The sequence below is a fragment of the Solea senegalensis genome, linkage group LG8, assembly GCF_019176455.1.
Source record: "Solea senegalensis isolate Sse05_10M linkage group LG8, IFAPA_SoseM_1, whole genome shotgun sequence".
Lineage (NCBI taxonomy): Eukaryota > Metazoa > Chordata > Actinopteri > Pleuronectiformes > Soleidae > Solea > Solea senegalensis.
In genome coordinates this window covers 1,347,750-1,367,623 of record NC_058028.1, presented here as the reverse complement: position 1 = coordinate 1,367,623, position 19,874 = coordinate 1,347,750, and the positions used below count along the sequence as shown (strand labels likewise).

Below are 19,874 nucleotides of genomic sequence, written 5' to 3'. Positions count from 1 at the left end.
GCATGAGTGTGTGAAGACAGCCACCACACCAACACACTTTCATTCATGAGGATTCATTTAATGCATATACTATAGGAATATTCCATTAACGGTCCAGTGTGCAGATTTAGGCAACATTTTTAATTTGGCAGAAATTGAAGATAAAAATATAAGAATTTGCCTTTTATACTTAAACCAGGAGCCAGGTCAGTGATGCGAGGCTATTAATTATCCCTGACGTTTCCCTCTCATGTTACATAATCTTTGTTTATTTAAAACAACATTACTTTTTTCACATTTGCTCGAGGACCTCCATCAATTACTTAGCAAGCGTGTTAGGCATCAAGTTGGCATGTGCTTTTTATTACGATGCAGAGGGGAAAAACTTTGCCTCATATATAACTTCCACCCCAACAAGCCAATCAATAGAAAGTCATCATTTAGCACAAAAACACCAGTTATGATGAAGGATTGTTAAATCATGCCCTATTAAAGGAACCCTCTTAATGTCCAGCAATTTATCATCATTTTGTGTTTACTTTCTGAAGAAATCACTTTCCTCTCAGTGCACCCAACCCTCAACCCACCTACCCATCAAGCCTTTTCCCTGTTAATTGATTGTGAATGTGGAAATCATAGAAGCCATAATGACATGTAAAGGAAAAGAAGATGCAACACCAAACGGGGAGACAGGAAGATGAGCGTGATGAGGCCAAAGCAGGCCTCTGATTGCCAGCATTACTGCAAATCCCTCACTAGCTGTACCAGCATAACTCCCCAAATACTATCCGTTGAATATGTAATAAGGGAAAAGGGAATGGATGATTTATGTGGTGATCTCACTGACAGGTGAATAAGGCAGAGAGACATTTGGTGGAATGATGTTTTAATAACCTGTGAGCGCTGAAACACAGGACTACAGGTGCACGGTAATCTAGGAATTAACTGTGTGGACGTGGGTGTGAGATTAGTATTAAATTTAAAGCTCTGAATGTGTGTTATGTTTCTATCAAATAGAGATTTTCATTTTCATGTCTTCATGCTCTGCTGGGTGACGTTTAATAACAGCATTTATTTAGTACGAGAGACAATTTCTTGCCACAGACTTGGTATGAAAGTTCCACCCATTCAATAGAATCGTAAAGCAAATAAAAGAGTGTCAGATAAAAGAGGTTAAAGTATGGTTGTATGAGCTACAGACACATATGCAGCACTGAAACTCCAAACTTATTTGACATCACAGCACACAGTTGTTCCACTGATGCCTCCATCAGTATGTTAAGAAAGTTATTTTGTGACTTATTTTAAAATCCTGTTCAGATTTAAGTGACGCTAACGACCAAATGAGGTAGCAGTAGATCAGCAGCTTCTGTGTCCTTGTGAGCTAGATTATATTGGGGAGGCCTTTTCTTAAGTGGCCAAAATAATTTCTTCCTCGGTGGAAGGGTGTCCTTGCTGGCATTAGCCTGGATAAAGCCAGACCACATCTCAATCTCCATTAAGTAGTTTGAGTAGGAGTTTGGAAAGGGTGTACATCGTCAATGTCGGTCAAAATGCCTCTGTATCCAAGTGGACCTGCAACCAAACAGACCAATGATCCAGATGTCATATGCACAGCAACAGAAAACACGTCAACAAATGTCCTTGTTTTAGTTTTCTAGGGGCCATTAATGGTGTCTAACGACATTTGCAGATTTTGTACACAAGATGTGAGAGGGGTCTACGTTTTTGGCAAGTCGCTGAAAATGGAAGAAACCACGGATCTATTGGATCTATACAAAATTCTCTGTTCCTCTAGCGCATGAGTAAAATCCGTTTGTGATTGGTTCCCTTTTTCAGGGAAATGAAACCAAATTGCTAGTAGACTCAGCTGGATTCATCCAGGCAAAGCTGGCAGCCGTGTTTTCAGTTTCAAGTGTCCATGTCTTATTCTGGGAGCACTGGGAGCGATGTCTCATACAACCACACTTTAAAAAACATGAGCTGTGTGCTGCTGTGGTAAATGCTTTAAATTGTCAATGTCTTTCCGGAAAAAAAGGCTACATTTGTGTTTACTCGAGTCTTCAAGGATCCATGTGAAGTTTTTCACAAGGTTGTTTACAGAGCAGTGCGTCTTATATTCCTGTCTACTGTGTCCTAACATCAATTCTGCTGGTTTCTGTCTGACACACATACAAAGTGGCTACTGGGATGAAAGTAGGCTGTCATGTTTCAATGAGAAAAGGGAGGTTCTCATCAGAACACAAACAGACAGAGAGGACTGAAAGTCAGACAGGAGGATTTGAAGATAGAGCTGGTGCCAGATCAGAGATAGAGTGATGGAAACCACAAGTATTCAAGGTTAGACAGGATGAACTTAAAGTGATGTATCAAAAGTGGAGCCAAACTCCTAAAAGTGCAGTCATGGGCGGGGGCTAAAACATTTTTATACTGTTAAGTTTGTTGCATTTCCAATTCGACTCATACCTATTCAGGTAGATGGATTTAGATCAACTAGTTTGGGTCAAATCAAGGAAAGAGGTGGTTCATGAGAGGAATCATGAACATGTGAAAGAATGATTCCTTGTTTCTTATCAAGGACTCATTGTAAGTCTATGATTTTCTTAAGTTCCCCATGTTATCTTGCTGCTACAGACTTTACCAACATGTTTACATAATATATAAACACCACAAGGACCTGGCAAAATTTGCTGAAAAAAAGAGGATTTGAGTAAATCATGACTCATATCACGTGGGTTCCATCCAGCTAGAGGCCAATATATTCTTAAACCACATCAGATTGTCAACAGTACATACATATACTGTATTTGGAGGGACATCAATTTCAAGAGCAATGGATGCTTTGTTTTGAAAGGAGCTGCACCACTCAAGCATTGCTGCTTCTCAGCGGAAAGAGGAGGTAGTTGACTGAAAGATTTTGCCTAATGGCATTCAAGAGAACCTAACACATGTTCCTTTGTGCTCCTCTTTGAAAGAACAAAGCAGTAAGACACGACACTGACTCCACTTGCTCCCCTCTGCTGCTTCTGGAACTCATCAAAAGACAAACAAAACTAAGAGCCTGTGAAAAAAAATCTCATTAAAAAGACTATTTCCTTCGTCTGTGTGGTTCAGTGAGGAGGCAGATTGTATTTCAGTACTTCATTAATAAATGAATGTGTGAACAATGGCAGAGTGATAGCTCCATTGTCTTGGAGTAAAAGAATAAAGCATTCAGAATGCTACAAGCAGACAGTCTTGCTGAAATACATTTACATAAATCAACATTATTACCCATAAAAGGTCCAGCATCATGCAGCACCAACATCCTGCTTCAAAAGACAAGAGGAGACAAATATGAGAAGTACAGAGTAACCATATGTTTCTATTCTGTGTGTGGTGTAATCAGGGTCTTCTTTTTGGTCCAGCTGTTGCATTTGCCTGCCATAGCAAACACTAGACCCTTTGTATAAATGTAGTCTTCTTTCGGCTTCTCCCTTTGATGGGTCGCCACAGCGGAGCATCTGTCCACATATTTGATTTGGCAGAGATTGGCCATGTTCACAAGATAAGCATATTTCAAAAATATACAATGTATGGAAGATAATTAGGGCCAATAAATAAATACAAAAAAAACAAATGCTGAGAAGAAAAAATGTCAGTCTTTAGTGTGATCCTAATTAGAGTTCTCAATGAGGCTGAAAATTACAACCCGACCCGGCCCGCGAGTCTTTAAACCTGACCCTGCCCGATACACCAGAATGATTTGTCTACCAATCCTGACCCGGCCCGAAATGGCGCGATCGAAGCGTGGTGTTTTATTTGCTGCTGCTGCTGCTGTTGCTGTTGCTGCTGCTGCTGCATTTATTTACAAACTGCAAGAAACATGTTTTATAAGCGGAAAAAAGGAAGACCGAGGCCTGAACCCGACCCACCTCATTTGCAGATTTTTTGGGACCAAACTCGCGAGTCTGGACGGGTTTGTCAGACCGGCCCGACCCGTTGAGAACTCTACTCCTAATCCTCTTCTATAACAATGTCTAAACAGTGATAACAAATTCAGGAGTTTCACTTGAGTGAAGCAATAGACACAGTGAGTAACAAGCTGCTTGGCAGTGGCATAAAGTAGGTCAAAGTATCAAACACAAGCCAGCTCTCTGGATTAACTTCCACAGCTTGTCTTTTTTTGGCCTAAAAGGCTTCAGTCAAGGAAGAAGATGAGACCAGAATTTATGTTGGTCCAACAATATTAACCTCCTCCTCCTTGACTTGTAAATACCTTGATGCATACATTATGTTACATGTCTGTTTTCAATGGTGGCCGGCTAAAATATAGGCATCAGCTGTCACAATCACTTTTGTATGTCCAGCCTAAGTCCTTAACTGCAATGAACAGTGATGTTCAAGCAGGGTTGTTTTTAGTTTACTGACTATTTAATTTCTTGTGTTTGCAGTTATATTTGTTCTCTCCATCCTTTTACCATCAGCCCCCTCATAAACAATGTCAAAAGTACAAGTAGACAAACTCTTCCCAAAAGATTGAGCTGTCATCCGTCAAAGAAAACATGCATTCAGCGTTGAGTCTTGGGAAGATAAAGGACGTCACTCTCACCCATGAATACCTCAGAGCTGGATGAAAACAGACAGGTGGAAATTATTTAGAGTGAGAGTCCACAGAAAAGTGGAAAGAAAGCAGTACTCTGAGGGCACAAGAGTAAAAGAGGTAGGAGGAGCATGAACAAGATAGCAAAGATGGATTAGAGGAATTTGACAGCTATTTGGTGAGAAGTTTTTTTTTTTTTCAAAGATGGACTACTTTGCTGCTTTTTTATTTGTCTTTTATTAAATTAGCGTTTCCAGACAAGGGATTTTGAGCAAATTTAGAAAGAGGTACCTGTGAGAGAGAGAGAGAGAGAGAGAGAGAGGGAGAGCGCGGGAGAGAGAGAGCTGTGATTAAAAGTGATTTTATATTCAATTTCCACAGTCTGACAGCAGTGGAAGATTTAACTGTAGAGATGAATTGTGATATTTTCCCCATGAACAAGAGCATGTTTCATTTTGTAAAGAGCCATAAACTTAAGATAGAAACTCTGTCATTAACCTTAATCCTCCCTACTCCGATTGATTAGGGCCGGGAATTTCAACACATTATCGATATTGATATTTATGAAATCCTCTTTACATTGTAAATTTCTTTAGTCATATCTGGCCTTGCTATTTTCATGTAGTTGAATACGGAGCAATATTGTGCTCTGAAATGTATTCTGTAAACTTTAACGAATACACCCCAGCCCGCTCACCCACTCTGCATCAGTAAACCGGCTTGCTGCCCCCTCACTGAGAGGATCGCAGAGGCGTTCACAGAACTCGAGACTGTTCACTGTCCTAGTTCCCAAATGGTGGAACGAGCTCCCCTTAGACATCCGGACAGCAGAAAGCCTCCACATCTTCCGCCGCCAAATAAAAACACATTTCTTTCAACTCTACCTCGACAAAGACGACGACGACGACAAAAAAAGAAAGCACTTACTTATACATCACACTTATGACTAGCACTTTATAGTTTGGCTTACTGGAAGCACTTACTTACTTCTAGCTCTTGTGTATACCCAAATGTTTAAATGCACTTATTGTAAGTCACTTTGGATAAAAGTGTCTGCTAAATGACATGTGATATAAGCCAATATAACACAAACACGCTACTTTTCTCTGAGGAAGTGGTTGACTTTTGGAGGATGAGGGGTTTTTTGGCTTAAGAATGTTCCTATCTGAGTGATATAAACTGCTAACATCTGTTTGGCAGCCATGATACATAACAGCCATGATAAACACTAAAGATGATTCACACTTCTTTTATATCCCCTGTAATACAGGATACAATAGGATATCCCAAGGGAAAACACATAATGTCATCTCACAATCCCTTGTGGTTGAAGATGAGTAATTCTTAATCTGTAACCATATAAAATATTTAATTAAATTTGTCATGACTTCTCAACCTACAGTATCCTCATTCATTAAACAATATACGTGCGTGTGTGTGTGTGTTTGTTAAGCCCTGTCTTCCCCTTCTCCTTTGGGGAATGAGCTCCATTTCTGGACAGCCAATCATGAGCTCTGTTAAATCTCAGTCAAACAGCATGATGCATGCTTATTGGCTCACTGATGAGATGAATTCCATGTACCAGGTACTGAAATTAAATATTAAATGACGGTACATTTTTATGCGACACCACAAAAGTATTTAAGTTCAATATCCAGCTCAACTCTCACTTCCATGGAAATTACCAATAAACACATGAATAAACACATGCAGCACTCATGCTTTCCCACCTACCACTGTACTAAGCTCATGTCTACTGTGCTAATGAGATACTTTTCATAATTAGCTTGAGATATGTTTCCCAATCAGACAGGCGGCAAGAGGCTAATTAATCAGAACACATTAGCCAGGCTGTATGTTTAATGGCATCTATTTACCTTGTACAACAGCAGTGAATGACTATTCCATACCACCTGCTGTTTTTAGAGCAATGGGAAGCTGTTGGTTTCACTGAAGAAAGCCAAGGTCAGAGATAATTGATTTGTATTAATGCCCTGAGAGGGTTGTTTTTGTGATTCAGTAAAATTAGAATTCAGATACATTGTTTTTTCACCAGACACCAGACAAGCGTGGGAGCAGACTGACTCCTGCTGCCTAAAGTAAGTGCTCCGTTATTCAGAGTTGGAGAAAAAGCAAACTGCGTATCACAAACTCGAGACAGGCTTTGATGCGATTTATGCAGCCTGAGTGTGTGAGTGTGTCCAAGTGGGCGTGTTTGTGTGTTTGTACTATTGAAATACTGAAAACTTATAAATCTCAGTAAGTGAGGACATTTTGTAAAAGTGAGGACAATTTAGCTGTTCCTCACAAACATTTTGTTAGGGTCAAGCATTTAGTTGAAATGGTTAGTTAGGGATCACCAATTAGCGATAGTGAATTTGACGTCAGCATTTATTATCATTATTATTACAAACTAGTAATAACACAGGAGCAGTGGACAGCACTTATTTACACCCAGGCAGCAGGTTAAAAAGTCAAAAAGTACTAAAACTCCGAACAACTGAAGCAAGTCAATGAGAATACAAAAAAGGTCCCACGGATTGCCATCAGCTGCATCATGGTGTTGTGTTTTGCTGGATTTTTCCGCTAGTTGGGCCGCTAGTTGACTCGGCCTGCACTAGAGTGTCCCTACTAAGCACACTGTACAAGAATGTGTGTGAAAGTGTGTATTTGTGTCTGGCATACAGAGGGTTTATGAACCTGTCTTACCAACGGTGGCTGATGATTGAGCAGCGAACGCATACGCAGGTCACTGGTGAGACATAAGCTTGGCGTTCAAACAAAAACTGCAGGGCTCTGGGGGAATAGTGAAAGTGACAGATTTACACATGAATGGTCTGTTACACCACCAGAAAATGTGAGGGTGTCAGTGTCTGAGTTTGCTGGCAAGACAACGCACCAGGAGTGATGGACAACCAACTAACCAATGCCAAAATTGATTGCAGTAGTCAGCACAGCATTTGCCCATTAACCTTGTTAACCTGGCACTTTAGGAGCCAACTCAGTGTTAGTCTTCTAGAAAATGTTGATTCAGCTTAATAACGTGATCTGCTGGTCTCACACATTATCTACACTATGGACAGAGACACACCTGAAAAGGTAGCAAAGTTAATATGATACAATTTTCTTATAAATCTGCACATCATTGATGTTTAGGTTTTCCTGCCAACTCAAGTGATTAAAACCCAGGATACTCACTCACTGTCAACCGCTTTATCCTCCACATGAGGGTCGTGAGGGGGAGCTGGAGCCAATCCCAGCTGACAAAGGGCAAAATTCAGGGTAATGCACCCTGGACAGGTCTCCAGACCATTGCAGAGCAAACACACAAAGACGAACATCCATTCAGAGCATCCATTTAACCTATTCTGCATGTTTTTGCACTGTGGGAGGAAACCAAAGCACCTGGAGATACCTACTCACATACAGGGACAACATGCAAACTCCACAGATACACCACACTATTTTGTGACACTGCCTCATTTGGCATGCGTTGGGCAAAACATTTCAATCCTTGCATTAACTCAACATATACACTGCAATAACTACAGCTGGCGAGCAACCAGTACAAATGTTCTGTGCATGTGAGAGAGTACGAGAACTACTCTCCTTACCAACTGGTGGCTGCAGTCAATAAACCAGAAGTCAATAAACCAGAAGAAATACTGCAGAGAAATACTCTGCAGTATTTCTTCTGGTTTATTTTAATCACAGAAACATGTTGGTAGATATGAGTCCTTCATGTGCATCCTCTTGCCTGCAAGTTGTCGCTTGCTTCAGTGTCTCTTCTTGACACGATTGCCTGGAGCTTAACAGCAAATTAAAGTGATGCCTTCCATCAATGGATAGTTATCAAACGCAGCTGCAAAGCCACCAGGGCAAACGGTGCAACGTGGCTGACCATCAAGGTGATGTGCCACAGTAAATACCACTGTAAAGTCTGTGAATTCACTGATAATATAATGACCTACAGTTTCAACAAATTTTAAAACTACCTGTCCATTGTCCAAAACACAGGTCATTTATCAATATTTTGTCCAATGTTGTAAAATAATGGAATGTAATAAATGTACAACCTAATAACCTAATCTATATACCTACATATATCATAGGCCTATGTTTAGCATCAGTTTTAATTTGAGCATCCCATAACAAATAGAAGAGCAAATCATTTTTACTTTATTGTCCAACACAGACCTCCAGTATTACAATCAATCATGAATGGAACTTGCAGCATTTATTTTGTGGTATTTACATCTAGCAGGTTTTTCACATGATACTCAGCCTGGGGCTCGCAGCTCTCTTAGCCTCAGGCTAAAATAAATTTTCACACTGGTAAAACCCTGGCACATTCCACCCTGGGGTAAACCTGAAATCAGCCTAGGGGCTCGCTGGTCCTGCTCCAGACCAGGTTCAGTTCAGAGTTTGCGAGGTTTCCCTGAAAGTTGAGAAAAGATGCCAATGTTTCTTACTCTCTTTGTCTCATGTGTCACTTAAATCAAATTCCACCTCACTTTCACTATGGGAGGCTGATGCTGAGTTGATTTTCAGTTTTTTCCTCACAATTATTTTCAGCCATGTTGTTATTGGCAGGTGTCCTTGGCCGAGCCGTTCAACGTCTGTGACTCAGTGCACTTGGCCATAACCTGTATTGGTTATGGCCAGTGTGCAATGGCTCTGATCAATGCTGCCTCATATCTCAGCTTCAAAAATTCAGTCTTCACAGGTTTGAAATCTTACGGCAGACTTTCACAGCTATTTAGTGTTTAAGAAATTGATCTAAATGGTAACAACAATAACCTGTCAGTCATACTTTATTGTATAAATTGATTTGGAAAATGGTTGAGTTCAAACACAAGGTGTTACATTTTCTGACATATTAAGATGTGAATGCCAGTAACTAAAAAATAGAAATCCAAATCAAATATTTATTTGTTTTCTCAAAACACATTTATGCAATATTTGTATCCTAATTTAACACATTTGGAGTGATTGGCTGGATTAAAGTGATTGGGTTAAATGGCTTGTTGCTGGGAGATTGGGGGCTGTCGAGGGGCCACACATGAGTAAACATCAGACTGGCTTTTTAGAACCCTAACAACCACAGAGGCATGCAAAGTTGTGAATGTGTTTACTGGACAGTTTTTATGAACGATGTATGTTACTGGTTTGTTTTCCGTGGGTGGTTGGCTGTTCTTCCACCAGCATGGACATGACACAGCTTGTGTTTGTCGGCTTCGTTGAAAACAAATGCACATGGTCAGGACAGGGTAAGGTGGGGCTGGGGGTGGGAGTGGGGCTGTCAGTGGTGAATTTTTTACGACAGTGAGAATAAATGGTAAATTGTTTGGATTTACAGAGCACTTTTCTAGTCTTGTTGATCACTCAAAGCTGCTTTACAGTACAGATTTACCATTCACCCATTCACACACATTCACTCACACTTTCATACAGTGCATCTATGTGCAGCGCATTTTCATCACAAGCTGTCTTGCCCAAGGACACATTGGCACATAGACTCACAGAGCCGGGAATCAAACCCACAAGTTCCAGTTGAAAGACGACTCGCACTACCACATAAAGGTGTAGACACAAGGAGGAGCTCCGTAGACAAAAAGGCGAAACCCAACCAAACCCTTAAATGCAAATATCTTCAGGTTCAACAGAACTGAAAATATTGATGTGATTATTTCAGTAGAGCTGCTGAGGACCACAAACAAAATCAAGCTGATGACTGAATGAGCTCATGCACTTCATGCACTTGACAACTATTACAATCATATGTTGTGGCCTATGCTCCCCATGTGTTCATGCATACATGTAACTCATGAATAAAAGGCGAGGCATAGAGCTTAACCTGTATATAAAAGTTTTTTTCTTGATGCTTGCTGTACTATGTGGGTGTTTATAACGTTTAGTATTTCCTTCCTTTCCTAGGGCAGGACACCTGCAGTTTGTCAGGAACAGCCTTGTATTCACACCAAAAACCTTGAGCATATCTAACCCTGTGCTGTTCACTCTTGCTGACATGCTGTCCCTGTGATTTTTGACGTGGTGAGCTGCTGTGGCACCGCAGCAGTGGTTGATTTCAGCCTTTGCCTTCTTTCAGACGTTGCACTGCCACAGTTCCTGTTGTTCCAGACCAGTGAGTGTGGTGACAGTTGCACCTTGCTCAGCAGTCCGAAGCGATTACTAGACAGGTCTTGGAGTGATGTGAAGGACGAGCAGGGAAATGTCATGAACTTTTTTGCTATTTTTCTGCTGAATTAAACTTGAATAGGGTTCGGAAAAATAACTGGATTTTTAGATGCATTCTTATCTCTTTCGAATGCTAATGAACTGATGAATTGGAAACAGGGCTGGACAATATGGCTTAAAAAGATTTGTTGAAAAAAAAATTCTTGAACCAAACTCAATTTGCGTTTTTTTCCCATTTGAACAATTACAAATGTCAAAGAAATTATTCAAAACAATTTTCAATTTTATTTTGTTTTTCCTTGTGGGATTTGAAAATAATTTACCCTTATGGTTAAAGTGCAACACAATAGCATCTTAACAGCAAAAAATGTACTTGTAAGCAAACTTTCTACTGGAACTATACGGGAAACCTATTTTCATTAAAAAGAAATCCTCTTAAACTACAAATGCCAATCAATCTCTATAATCGATTTATCACCCAGCCCTCATCACAACTTGTTTTGCTGCAGTGCTTCTCTCCCTTTTCTTCGTGTCACTTTGATTCTCTGTTCTATTTTAGAAGGACAGTGCAGCTCTATGGTCAAATGTAACAGTATTGGGTATCGTGTCTGATGCTGCCCTGTTATATTGGTATTTGTATTCGTAAAACTACTCCAGTACTGCTGCACCTGACACCACTTTACGTATCTTGAGCGTGAGCTGAGCAGGTGTGCGGTAATAAGCGAATGTGTCGCAATGTCAGCAGTTTGGAAACACTATGAGATAAGTGATGATGAGAGCAGTCTGGAACCTGTGCTCTGCTACACTGTCAAAAGGAGGAGGAGAAAAGCCGCTCCTACAACACAAGTCATGTGATAAAACATCTAAAGAACCCACACAACACATGTCAAGTCTCTCTGTTGCTATACTTTTGTTCACCTAAAAATGTGGTGTTCCATTACAAACAAGGCTATCTTCTGAGTAGTTTAACATATGTCTTATATTCATATTTTGATATCAAATTCAAATGCTTAAATAAATAAATAAATAGTCCTCACTCTTCCAATAATTTTTGGAGGAGACTCCAAAATGTTTTCAAATTATCTTTTTTTATTTTTTGCTGTAATGATTTTATTAAGTACTCAGTGTCACACATCAACATGACACATTCCATCCAGGGCAACTTGGAGTTGAGTGTGTCTTGCCCAGGGACACAGTGGCAACCAGTACAGTGGCATGTGAGCTGGCTGATCTATTTTTAATATATACTGTATATATGTACATATACATATGTATATATCTATATATAGATATATATATATAGACATATACATATTTCAAGAAAAAAAAGTTTTGTCTGTTAACACATTGGGGTAATATTGTTGAAATTGTTCCCAAATTAAACACGGTTTTAGGCACAATGCTGTTTCTTCCATTGGTGTCCTCAGTAAATATTTTGTTCTGTTTGTATTAATAAAAGATTAGGTAAGGAAAAAAACACCTGTTTTCTATTAATAGACTGTTTTCAAAAATGCATGCATTTATATACATTACCTAAATTTTGCACGCATTATTGAAAAATATACTGTACCAGGAGATCCATGTAAGCGCAGTTTAAAAGTCTGTTTTCATTTATTCAATAATTAAATGTATGTCAGGTATACAGCCTGCTGCCAAAGATTCAGTGTGTAAAATGTTTGTAATTTTATTTTCATTAGGCTGAAAGAGAATACAAAACAATTTTATTGAGTACAATTACCCTAGAAAAAGCCCTTTATATCCACATCTTGAGAGACATCAGCTCTATACAAACTAAACATCTTTTGAGTTTTGAGGCTGAAGGCCAAAATAGGTTCTATGGGGGGTGGGTTGGCTCAGTGGTTAAGACCGGTATCCTGTGTACGAAAGATATCATGGTCACAATGGTCGCTTTGGATAAAAGTGTCTGCTAAATGACATGTAATGTTTTTCTACATTCTTGGAAGGGAAACGTGAGATATTCACCAGTAGATGTTGCTTGGACAAAAATATGGGAGACCTGATGGGTTAGAGCTGGGTATGTGTGAATGTAGGCAGGGAGGAAGATACATATATCTGGATATGTGGGCAGTTATGCTGAAATGGAGAGAAGAGGGAAAAGAAAATGGATTCAGCAAAACAGAGCAGTGATGTCAATGTTTTTGTTAATTTATTTATAATTTGGTGAGAAATGTCTTGCACCAGAGCCCCCTAGGAAATCCAGGAATACCCTTGTGTCCTGCCTACTATGTGCTGCCAATTGTGTGTGCACTTCATTGTTGTGTGTCTGTCAGTCTATGGAGAGCCAGAGGACATATGCTTGGTCAGCCAACAACCCTCCTTACTGCCTCATCATTTTCTCTCTTTCTCCCTGTAGGGTGGCCATTACAGTGAGATCCCTCTGGCCATGCCACACATGCACACCCATACAAGCTTGCTCACACACACACACACACACACACACACACACACACATACATCCTCTCCATCCATCCATTGATTCAGCCCAGCTCGAGGGCCTCTGTGAGTGGGCTCCAGAACTGCGTCGCAGCCCCATGCTAGGTCTGTGGCCACATTAGCAGCCTGGCAGGAGACAGGCTGGCTGTGCCCGGCAACAGCCTCCAGCTATCCTCCTCCCACAAAAAGCTGGCACCCTTTAGATGAGCTGGTATGGTCACAGAATGTGAAGAACCTAATCCAGATTGACTCCTTTTTGTTCCCCCTGCAGTGTCCTCAGCCAGCATGGGCCTTATTTGTACCATGTTTCACTCCAAATGAACATGAAATATGAGCTCTTAATGTGACGTGTGCTCACTGAGAATCCGTTTCTGGATTAAATGGTTACATCACCCCGCAGAAACACTAATGCCCCTTTCAGACTGGTATTACTGTGATGCTGTGATCCGATCTCATGCAAACAGTGAGTATGACTGTTCACACCTTGCATTAAAATGTGTCCTGGATATGTCTCCTGTGACCACATGTGATTGGACTTGGCTTCATGTGGCCTTTATTCAAATACATACTGATGCCATGTTGGTTTGTGGAATATAATTATAGTTTAAACAAGAATGACAGATGTGTCTGACATCAACGTGTTTGTGTGTTTTTATGTTGGCACAAGTAAAAAGAAAACAAGAGATGAAAGAAGCTGAGTCTATCAGAGCTATACTTTTAACCAAGCAAGCACTGTTGCCTTACAGCAAAAAGAGCGGGGTTTTTGACCTGGTCTGACCAAGGGCCGTTCTGTATGTTCTTCCCACATGTGCATGCATGTTTCCTCCCATAGTCTAAAAATACGCGGTGGTTAACTGGACACTTTAGATTGACTGTAAATGTGAATGTGAGAGTGAATGGTTGTTTGTCTCTGTGTGTTGGTCCTGCTATGGACTGGAATTGATATGAGAAAAATGAAATCATGTGATTAGAGCTGTTTAGCTGAAACAATTAATCGATTATTAATTGATTACTAAATTAATCGGTTTGGGATCATTCAGACCTGCAGTTAGCAAATATAAGATTGGATCACCCAAGACTGATGTTGTTACTAACTCTTAAAAAACTCTGATGCAGCAAATGAATATTGTATATAAATCTCATTTAAGCTCATTTGCCAAGATACTACATCACTTTAAAGCTTCATGTGCACAGGATACATCACAGCTACACTTCAGTGAGCAGAAAAGGTCTAAGTTCACACCTCTGATCTGGGGCAATTAAGATTGGAGTGTATCATACCTGCATAGGGGACGGGGGCATCTTTGTCCAGAGCCACCAGAGGAGGATCCAGCAGAACGATGTCAGTGTTTTCAGTGATCACCCCATGGTAAGACGTCTCAATCCATGGCTTGTGTTTATTTACTGTGGAGACAGAGAGCAGAGATGTCAGTGAAGCACTTCTGCCACAAGCTACAACAGAACCATCAGCCTGAATATGTGTCAGCGTTTTCATTTTGCAATCAATACTTGAACTTTGAAATACACATGTGGTCGTACTGTTACAGGTTCATGTTTGATGTGGAATTACATTAAAATGACAATTTCAAGCAGTAGAATAGCATCTTGTAGATGCTAGCATACATAGTCCTCTCCACAACTCTCTGTGAGCGTTTTGAGCATGCATCCTCATCTGTGGGTTGTATTTGTAAATTAAAATAGATTTGCAATTGACATTTTAGTCAAAAACTGTTGGGGCTACCACCTGTGATTTCCTGTTCAGGGAGTGTTTATTTGTAAAACTGTGACATTTGTGGAGTATTGGGGGGAGTGATGACACTGGGGCAGGGAAGAGGGTGTTCAAATGTATTCAAATAAATGAATAATAATGGGTCATTATACATTTGTGACAGCCCTATCATGTGAGCAAATGCTACAGTAAAGTACAACACTAATCCATACACCTGTAATCTGTTCTTGAAAAAGCTCCTCCAATTTAGGTTTCTACAAGGCATTCTTACAGTGCTTGTCTCCCCATGCTACCTCTTTTAGTCTGTTTTCTTCTTTTCTTCCCTCAAACATTCCCTGCAGGTTTTCGAGCATGTTGCCACGCTTGATCAATGACTGCTACTGTGCTGCCAGTGGAAAACTGTATCCAAGGCCAAGTCAAAACAAAGTTCATGAGCTGAGGGCCTGATTAGGGGCCATAATTGAGTCATGGTTCCCTGGGCTGTGTGCAGCATCATGCCGAGCCACTCGCCTTTTCTTCTCCATCTTACAGGCAAAAGAAGAAGAAAGAGTTCAGGGGAAAACAAGCGCACACACACAAACCCCGACACACATACAAAAACAGAAGCTTCAAGTCATTTTCTGTGCATTTTACTGCTAATATGTATTGTGTTTGTAAATATGTTTATTTTTGCATTTTAAAGCCTCTATTGAGGACAAACTGCAGCATTAAAGGGGCAGAAAAAGGAATAAACACAGCAAAGAAGCCTCAAGCAGAAGAAAACCTGAAGCCAAAGATTGTAGCCTCAGTATATCAAGTAAGTTGTTGGGCAATATCCAGACTTTGATGACATGGTATGCTAGAAAAGTGCCATATACATACAGACCATTTAACATAACTATTGAATAAAGTCAATTCAATTCAATTCAATAGTTATGTTAAATGGTCTGTATGTATATAGCACTTTTCTAGTCTTGATTATCACTCAAAACAATTGAAACATACAGTAACTATGACTCATAATTCCTGCATACGACCCAAAGTTACGTTTCGTTGGAAGGCAGTCTGTGCTTTACACTTTCACATCCATGCAGCATATTTTCTATCTATTCTAGGGTGTGCCAAAATATGTAACATTAAATATAAGCAAAAGCTGTAAAGGTGCAACAGGGACTGTCCATTCATTTATTTGTTGGATCTATCCTGCAGGAATTCAAGCTGGTTTACAGAACCTTCAATCTGTGCACCTGTGTCAATCTGTGTCAAGACATGTGCTATAGTGTTAGCATTGCTTAGTGGAAATTTACCATGCTTACACACACTTAAAACCATCTCTTAGTTATGCTGCTATAGACCTAGACTGCTGGGGGATTTTCCTGTGGTGCATGCACATTCACTCTCTCACACTCAGGATATGAATATTTTTTATATGCCATTAACCTTGTCTCTTTCTCTCCCTAGTTTGTGTCTTTCCTTCCTTCCCTCTCTCTCTCTCTCTCTCTCTCTCTCTCTGTATTCTCTTCATGCAGGTTTCAGGATCAAGATCCAGTTTTCGAGGCTATCCATATCATCACCACTATCATTGTCAAAGTCTGCTGTTTAAGTTTAAGTTGATGGGATGAAAATGACACAAAGGAAAGCTGTTATTTAAAGTTTATCATAGGAAAAGCACAATACATCATGTAAAGGGGGATATATCACAATGACAACAACAACAATTACTCTCCATTCAACCAAATGAAAAGCAGAGAAACTTGCTCTTTGTGAGGGCCAATCAAAGAATCATTGTTATACACAGCTTCAATTACTCACAAAACACCAGTTACATCCTTTTGGCAACACTAAAATGTGAACTTCACATTTGTGGCTGTTGTTAAACAAATGCAACTGCAGATTCCATTTGAATCACGTTTTCTTAGTTTGCACATATCACTTCCGTATCGTGATCACCAATCAGCTGCACTTGTAGTCTTGGACAGTGATTCTCAAAGTGAGGTGGGTCGCATTGTTTTTTTTTTTCAGGTCCCCAAAACAAATTTGTTAATTATATTTTATTTTATTTTATTTTATTTTATTTTATTTTATTTTATTTTATTTTATTTTATTTTAGAGAAACCATTGGCTCAGTCATTTTAATCCGAACAAAAAAATTTGAGAGAATGATGCAGTCATCACAATTTATTTCCAATTTCTTATCAGTCCTGACACAATGACCAGTAGTGTATACCAAAGTTGCTTTAAAAGGACTCTTTGTCCCGGTGTCAGAATCAGTTCCACTTCATCTTCTGAATTGTCACTATCTGCCTTTTTTTCCCATGTAAGAAATCAACTACAAATTAAAAATCTGCTTCCCGTTTACATCATATGTTTAGTGTGATGTGAATTTTACAGGGAACCAGGCATTTCCTCTTTGTGCCCCTCAGCTGTAGAACTCTGTGCATTGAGATTTCAGGCAGGCAAACACTTATCGTCTTTTAAATAGTCAAAATGTACCACTGATGTGAAATTATAATGCTCATTAGGATGGAGATAGTTCATAACATGTTAACTCTGAGCTTGAAAGTAATTAGTGAGAAAGAAAAAAAGCACTTCTAAACAGTCAAAACTGCAGAAAGAATGAAAACAAGGTTTAAAGTAAAACATATATACATTTATGAGTAAAAAGTAAATTGTGGTTTTTGTGTTTGTGGCAGTCACCAACAACAGATTATAAATGCACAGAAACTAGATCATGCCAACCCAAACTGTGAAAATGATCAAAACAATATTCAGTTTTTGTAACAAAACATCAACAAAAAATGACTGAAATTAAAACATTCAGAACAATTTAGAAACCAAACATAATCCAAATCAAATGTGTGAGGTTTAATATCAGTGACAAACTGTACACATAAAATGCTCAGAGATAGTATGTGTAAAGATAAAAGGACCAATCTTGAATGTTGTGTAATTATATTTTTGAGAGCTGAGGGTAGCAAGATGGTAGTGAGAGCTGGGGGTGGAAACATGATGCACTCCACAGATGCATATTTATGAGTGTCAGCCCAGAAAGTATGGCTAACGGCCCTGATACAGTCAGAGAAGATCATTTACAGGGGAAAGAGAGATAGGAGCCCATTAGTCTATTAGGACATGATAAATATGCATGAGTTTGCTGCAACAGTGAGAGGTAAAATGATGCCGGATCTCAACTTTAAATGCCAAACAATGTCATTTTGGAAATGAATAGCTTGCTGACGCGGCTGTACAGGAATATCCTGCCAAAGCTCTGGACAAATCTGCTGGAAGCAGATCTTCTGGACATATTTTTGTGATGTAGGCACAGGAACCGACTACAGTCCTGAAAAAACATTTACTTCTTCAGCAGGACATTTTTTTTTAAAGACAAATGAAAGCTGTAGTGCGTAATTACTTTAATATAAATGCATGCTTGTTACATTCAAGTCATTGCCATATGATTTCACACAATGAAACAAGTTTTCATTTCAAACTCATGCTGCACACAGGACGTAAATGGTCAATGTTTATACAGTGTTCTTCTCATCTTCATAACTACTCTAAGCTGCTTACCTGACAATTTTAGCATTCACCCATTCACTCTCTCCCCGGGAGACATCATTGTTTTATGGCTCAACAAATGTAATGTAATGCAATTTATTTTTCAAGACAGGGACAATGCACAATAAAACATTAATCTTGTACAACAGGAGACTATGCATCATGTATAACATGATCTGAGCTCGGCTAAAGAGTCTGGAGAATTGACTCCACTTGTCCTCAACTTCATGTTCAGCCTTCACACAGTTCAGGATGCTGCACTGTGACTACTTAGCAGTGTCAGTCTGACCTTTGCGCTCTGCTATCAGCATTTACCAAAACCTTGCATTTTAAGAACACACTGATCCAGCTGCAGTGTCTTGCTACATCTGTTAAAATGAAACTAGGGATGTCCCGATCCAATATTGATATCGGTCCGATATCAGCCAAAAAACAAGTATCGGATTATATCGGGACTCTGGGTTTACATGCGGGGTGAGTCATTCACCCTGTGTGGGTTGGGCTAATCCAAAATAGTAAGCAAACAAGGGGGGTGTTCTCTGAAGACACGCTGTTACCTGTGAAACATGGCTGCTCTGAAAACACCCCCATTAGCACTTGGTACTTTCCTCCTGATGAAATGAACCATAGACTGTATGAAATGAACATGGCAAAAATCCAATATTCTTATGTTGAAGGTTAGAATTTATGTAACCAAAGGTTAATAATAAATGGGTCAGTTTTTCTCATACTATTGTTCTCTGTTTAAGTAATGTCACTTGATCAAGCCTATTCTAACATTCCACACTACAAAATAAGTCATTAAAGTATGTATGATTCGTGTTGATATCGGATCGATATCGGTATCAAGGCTACTCAAGGCTGCAATATCAGTATTGTATCAGAAGTGAAAAGGTTGTATCAGGAAATCCCTAAATGAAACCCATTTGTTTGTCACATTGACAACATATAGCACTTACTGCGGCACAACTACACATCACTATGTCATCTGATGAGGTCTCCACAATGGTGACCTTCATGAAATCACCAGTACCCATGATGGAGTGCATCTCTCCATCAGTCAGTGAGGACCAGTTACAATGTGGTTTCCAGTTAATGACATCTGGAAGCCACATGTGTGGGGCGGAATGGTTTTTCAGGCAGGAGTGATGGGGACATTACTGCAGCATCAACCAACCCCTAACCCGTCACTGCAGCTCAGCCAGTCACTGGGAAGACACACAGTGCTGACTGCATGTTAATGACATTGGGGCCCATGTACTGGAGACATGCTCCTGAGTCATTATCAGAAAAATGGATGGTTATACTTCTCCCCTGTATCAGAGGTCAGAGAGGTGAGGAGGAGAGGGAGGGCGATATGAACCCAATCATTCTTATAGGAGAAAACTTGTAGCC

The 19,874-nt window shown here is 39.8% G+C and overlaps 1 protein-coding gene across 1 annotated transcript in view; it reads right to left on the bottom strand.

The window, feature by feature from the left end:
- Positions 1 to 19,874, bottom strand: part of LOC122773272 (calsyntenin-2-like) — a 347,251-nt gene that overhangs the window by 196,184 nt on the left and 131,193 nt on the right. Inside the window, exon 2 of the mRNA XM_044031814.1 lies at positions 14,495 to 14,617. Within this exon, the coding sequence (XP_043887749.1) occupies positions 14,495 to 14,617 (123 nt within the window). The remainder of the gene's footprint in view (positions 1 to 14,494; positions 14,618 to 19,874) is intronic.